Genomic DNA, 4,505 nt, shown 5'->3' on the forward strand with positions numbered 1-4,505 from the left:
AGCATATACACCCACATCACTTCTATGCCTAGAAGGTGGCTAAAAGATTGCTGATAGTAATTAGAACAACAGTATCTTTTCAAAAATGTGGCTTACTTCATTTTTTGACCTTGATACTAAGTTTCAAAGATAATAAATAGAAGCCAAGGTTACCCAAAGAGTAAGATGAACCAAATGAAGTATCAAAGCAGAGATCTGAGCAGGTAATTTGCAAGTGAGACACATCTATTTCACAGCAAATCCAACTCTCTCTTTCAAAAAGTTCAACAGTGAAATATTCAGAGGTTATCCACTGATTAGCTCAGTGTTATTCAACTCCACATAAAGAATGCCTTAGGCAAAAAAAGGAGAGAAAGTGGCTAAGTTCCTCCATCTTCTCAGTAATGATACTTAATGACCAATCACTCAATTCAAATGAACTTCAGTTACTAGCAGAGCCAATGTACCACTTTGAGACCTACTCTCCTTCATTATATAGGCAAAATTAAAAATGTCAATAGGAGAAATAAAAGGTCTCAAAACTTTAAGGTAAAGTTTCTTTAAGAAAATGATGAAAGAACCGGTTTGTTTCTGAGCAAACACAGGGGTAAGTATTATACAAAGGTTTGCTTTAAGACCCTTGTATTTTAGATACATGCACCCCAATGTTCACAGCAGCACTATTTACTAAAGCCAAGATATGGAAACAGGGGCTTCCCTGGCGGCGCAGTGGTTAAGACTCCATGCTCCCAACGCAGGGGGCCCGGGTTCGATCACTGGTCGGGGAACTAGATCCCACGTGCATGCCACAACTAAGAGTTCGCATGCCACACCTAAGGAGCCCGCGAGCCGCAACTAAGACCCAGCACAACCAAATAAATACATAAACTAAATTAAAAAAAAAGTCTAATCTTTAAAAAACAAAGACATGGAAACAACCCAAATGCCCATCAACAGAAGAATGGCTTAAGAAGATGTAGGGTGTGTGTGTATATATACACACACACACACAATGGAATATTAGCCATAAAAAAGAAGAAAATATTGCCATTTGCAGTAACATGGATGGACCCGGAGAACATGATACTAAGTGAAGTAAGTCAGACAGAGAAAGACAAATATCATATCACTTACATGTGGAATCTAAAAAATAATACAAATGAATCTATATACGAAACAGAAACAGACTCACAGACATAGAAAACAAACCTATGGTTACCAAAGGGGAAAGGGGGGGAATAAATTAGGAGGTTGGGATTAACATATACACACTACTACATATAAGAGAGATAACCAACAAGGACCTACTGTATAGCACAGAGAACTATACTCAATATTTTATAATAACCTATAAGGAAAAAGAATCTGAAAAAGTGTGTGTGTGTATATATGTATGTGTGTGTGTGTATATATATATATATATATGAATCGCTGTGCTAACACAATACTGTAAATCAACTATACTTCAATTTTAAAAAATTTTTAATAAAAAATAAAAATATTGGGCTTCCCAGATGGCGCAGTGGTTGAGAGTTTGCCTGCCGATGCAGGGGACACAGGTTCATGCCCCGGTCCGGGAAGGTCCCACATGCCACGGAGCGGCTGGGCCCATGAGCCATGGCTGCTGAGCCTGCGCGTCTGGAGCCTGTGCTCCACAACGGGAGAGGCCACAACAGTGAGAGGCCCGCGTACCACACACACAAAAAAAAAAAAAAAAAAAAAAAAAATTAACCTAGAAAAATTAAAAAATAAAACAGAAAAGCAACAGGATTTACTGTATAACACGGGGACAACAGTCAATATCTTATAATAATCTATAATGGAAAATAGTCTGAAAATACATATATATAAAAAACAGAATCACTTTGCTGTACGTGTGAAACTAACACAATATTGTAAATCAACTACACTTCAATTAAAAAAAAAAACCAGCCTTGTATTTTAGTACTTGGTTTTCAGCTCAGAAACATGTAGGGTGTGAGACAGACAATCTGTGGGACACAAAGAAGTCATGCTTCACGTAGCTAACCTATGGCTCAATGTCCCAAAGATAAAATTTATTTTAACCATGCTTTTTAAAGGGACCCATTTTAAATACTGCTCTCTTATAAACGCAGAAACATATTACCATTGGATTTGAATCTGCTATGAGATCCCGCAGAGAGTCCAGAAATCCCTGATCTTCCACCATTTGGGCATTGATGTCATGGAGTTTTGCCACACAGACTGCTGCTGTCTTCCGAACATAGGGATCTTCATCCTTTAAGCACTTGCGGAGGGGCTCACAGAGATATTCTGTAATCTTGTCCACCCGGATGCACCCCATGGTTCTGACTGCCAAGGCCCGAATCAGAGGATTGGGATCTTCACAGTCCTATAAAAAACAATCGTTGACAACTACAGGTGTACATAAACCAGAAAACTAAACAGTCTGGTTTATATAAGCAACAAAAGAATATTTAATTAATGTAGGTTTCCAGTTTCATTCTACACCAGAACCCACATCTCCCATACAATTCCTTTCCTAAGTACAACAGTTGCCTATTTAAGAGTTTAGGCTAGGAATTCATTTAACTGCTTTACATACACAATGAAGAAATGCCCTATAGGATTCATTCCAGAGCTGGGCAGAAGCTTAGATACCTGGTGTTACCATCCCCATGGCCATTGTTGGACCTGCACTAAAAGCAGAAAAGGGCTTTGGGCTTGTATTCTGGTACAGGATAAAATCAGAAATTGGGGCTTCCCTGGTGGCGCAGTGGTTGAGAGTCTGCCTGCCAATGCAGGGGACACAGGTTCGTGCCCCGGTCCGGGAAGACCCACATGCCGTGGAGCGGCTGGGCCCGTGAGCCATGGGCGCTGAGCCTGCGCGTCCGGAGCCTGTGCTCCGCAACAGGAGAGGCCACAACAGTGAGAGGCCCGCGTACCACAAAAAAACCCAACAACAACAACAAAAAATCAGAAATTGGAAAGATATGTCCCACTCCACAAATATTAAGCAGGGAGAAAAGAGGGCTGGATATCTGGGGCCTACAGCCAAGAAAGCAAAGGAGAATCTAGAAGCTGGTTTGGGCCCAACATAAGTTCCTTGTGTGAAGCAGCAGAGAGGGCCCTCTGAAATCCTGATTAACATACATTCTCCTTTCCTAGCAAGTGCCTCCAAACACAGTACAAGTAGAACACTTACCAAGAAGGAACACCCCTTAAATTGCTCTATATTAAAAAATTTCTTTAAACATTATAAACCTATGCACATGCTAACTTCCAAAAAATGTAAACTAAATTCTTTCCAATGATATCATCCATCTATGAATCACCAGACAGAAAGAATGAAATCTTATAATGATCCTGTACATTGTAGCTGAACACAGAAAAAGAACAAAAATTCCATGAGAAGGAAGAAAGCATGTTTATTTTCCAAAACAATTTAATAGAAGCTAATTTTAGAAATGCTGTCTGATTTTTGCTTTTAATGTAGACTAAATTCCAGGCAGAGGAAAAGGAAGTAAACAAAACAAAAAACAAAAATCCTAATAAGAACAACCTTATTACTGTGTTCATCAAATCTAATGACAGGAGAATTCTGACTGGATATCCAATAATATTAAGGACTTTCTTTAATGATCAGCTGATTAAATGAGTTTTTCATTCTTAAGATGTTTGGGATTTGCTTTAAAATCATCCAGTAGGAGAGGAGGTGGGGGTCAGGAAAGCATGTATGGAGAGTTAAATTAAACAAAACTGGCCATAGGTTGGTAACTACTGAAACTACAAGGTAGATATTTAGGAATTTATTATACTATTCCCTCAATCTGAATATGTTTGAAAATTTCCACAATAACAAAAAAGTTAATCAACTACTGTAAGACCTATTCAATAAAACAAAATTAAAAGGCAGCTCCTGTAGTTTCCACTACATCTGAACCATAAGCATAATTTCTACAAAGATAAAATAGGTAAAACCCCAGGTTACTGACACTACAATGATATGCCCAACATTTGTCAGCCTTGGAAGATAAAACAGTGAGGTTTCACCTGGCTTTCTTCTCCCACCTGGCAAGGATGCACCAAGCCCAGCTGACAGAAGGCTCACCATATGGTCTGAACTGGAAGACAAACTCTGGCATACAGAATGCTTAAATCATGAATATTCCTACTCAATGGCCAATACTTCTCTAGAGGCCCTCTTTTGGAACAGAGGTTGCTTATTTGCAATGCAGACACTAACCATATCAAGAGACATTTCTGAAAAGGTTTTCTGAGGTAGAAGAGACTGTTCTTGAGTCCCTGGGAAAAAGTTACCTTCACAAAGCTGTTGACAGCCATGATGGCCATGTCTGGCTGACTCTTGGCATAGTTCATCAAGTAGAGATACACGAGCTTCTTTAGTCCCAGGTTGTCAGTCTGCATACACTTCACTACATCTGGAAAGAGAGAGCTGAGAAAAGAGGAAGGGAAAGCGAACAGTGTTGGTGCCAGGCTGTTGGACAGAACACAAAGAAACAGCCTTAATTTAAAAAGTGATT

General features: G+C 39.4%; 1 protein-coding gene across 1 annotated transcript; it reads right to left on the bottom strand.

The window, feature by feature from the left end:
* Positions 1 to 2,026: 2,026 nt before the first annotated feature.
* LOC113616966 (AP-2 complex subunit beta-like) lies at positions 2,027 to 4,459 on the bottom strand (the record flags this gene model as incomplete). The annotated part of the gene is made up of 2 exons (XM_027100313.1): positions 2,027 to 2,353; positions 4,282 to 4,459. Coding segments are annotated over 2 exons (490 nt in total), but the record flags the coding sequence as incomplete, so codon positions are not given.
* Between the last annotated feature and the right edge of the window lie 46 nt (positions 4,460 to 4,505).

This window comes from Aethalodelphis obliquidens, unplaced genomic scaffold (assembly GCF_003676395.1).
Source record: "Aethalodelphis obliquidens isolate GAN/ISIS:26980383/991018 unplaced genomic scaffold, ASM367639v1 scaffold1048, whole genome shotgun sequence".
NCBI classification, from domain to species: domain Eukaryota; kingdom Metazoa; phylum Chordata; class Mammalia; order Artiodactyla; family Delphinidae; genus Aethalodelphis; species Aethalodelphis obliquidens.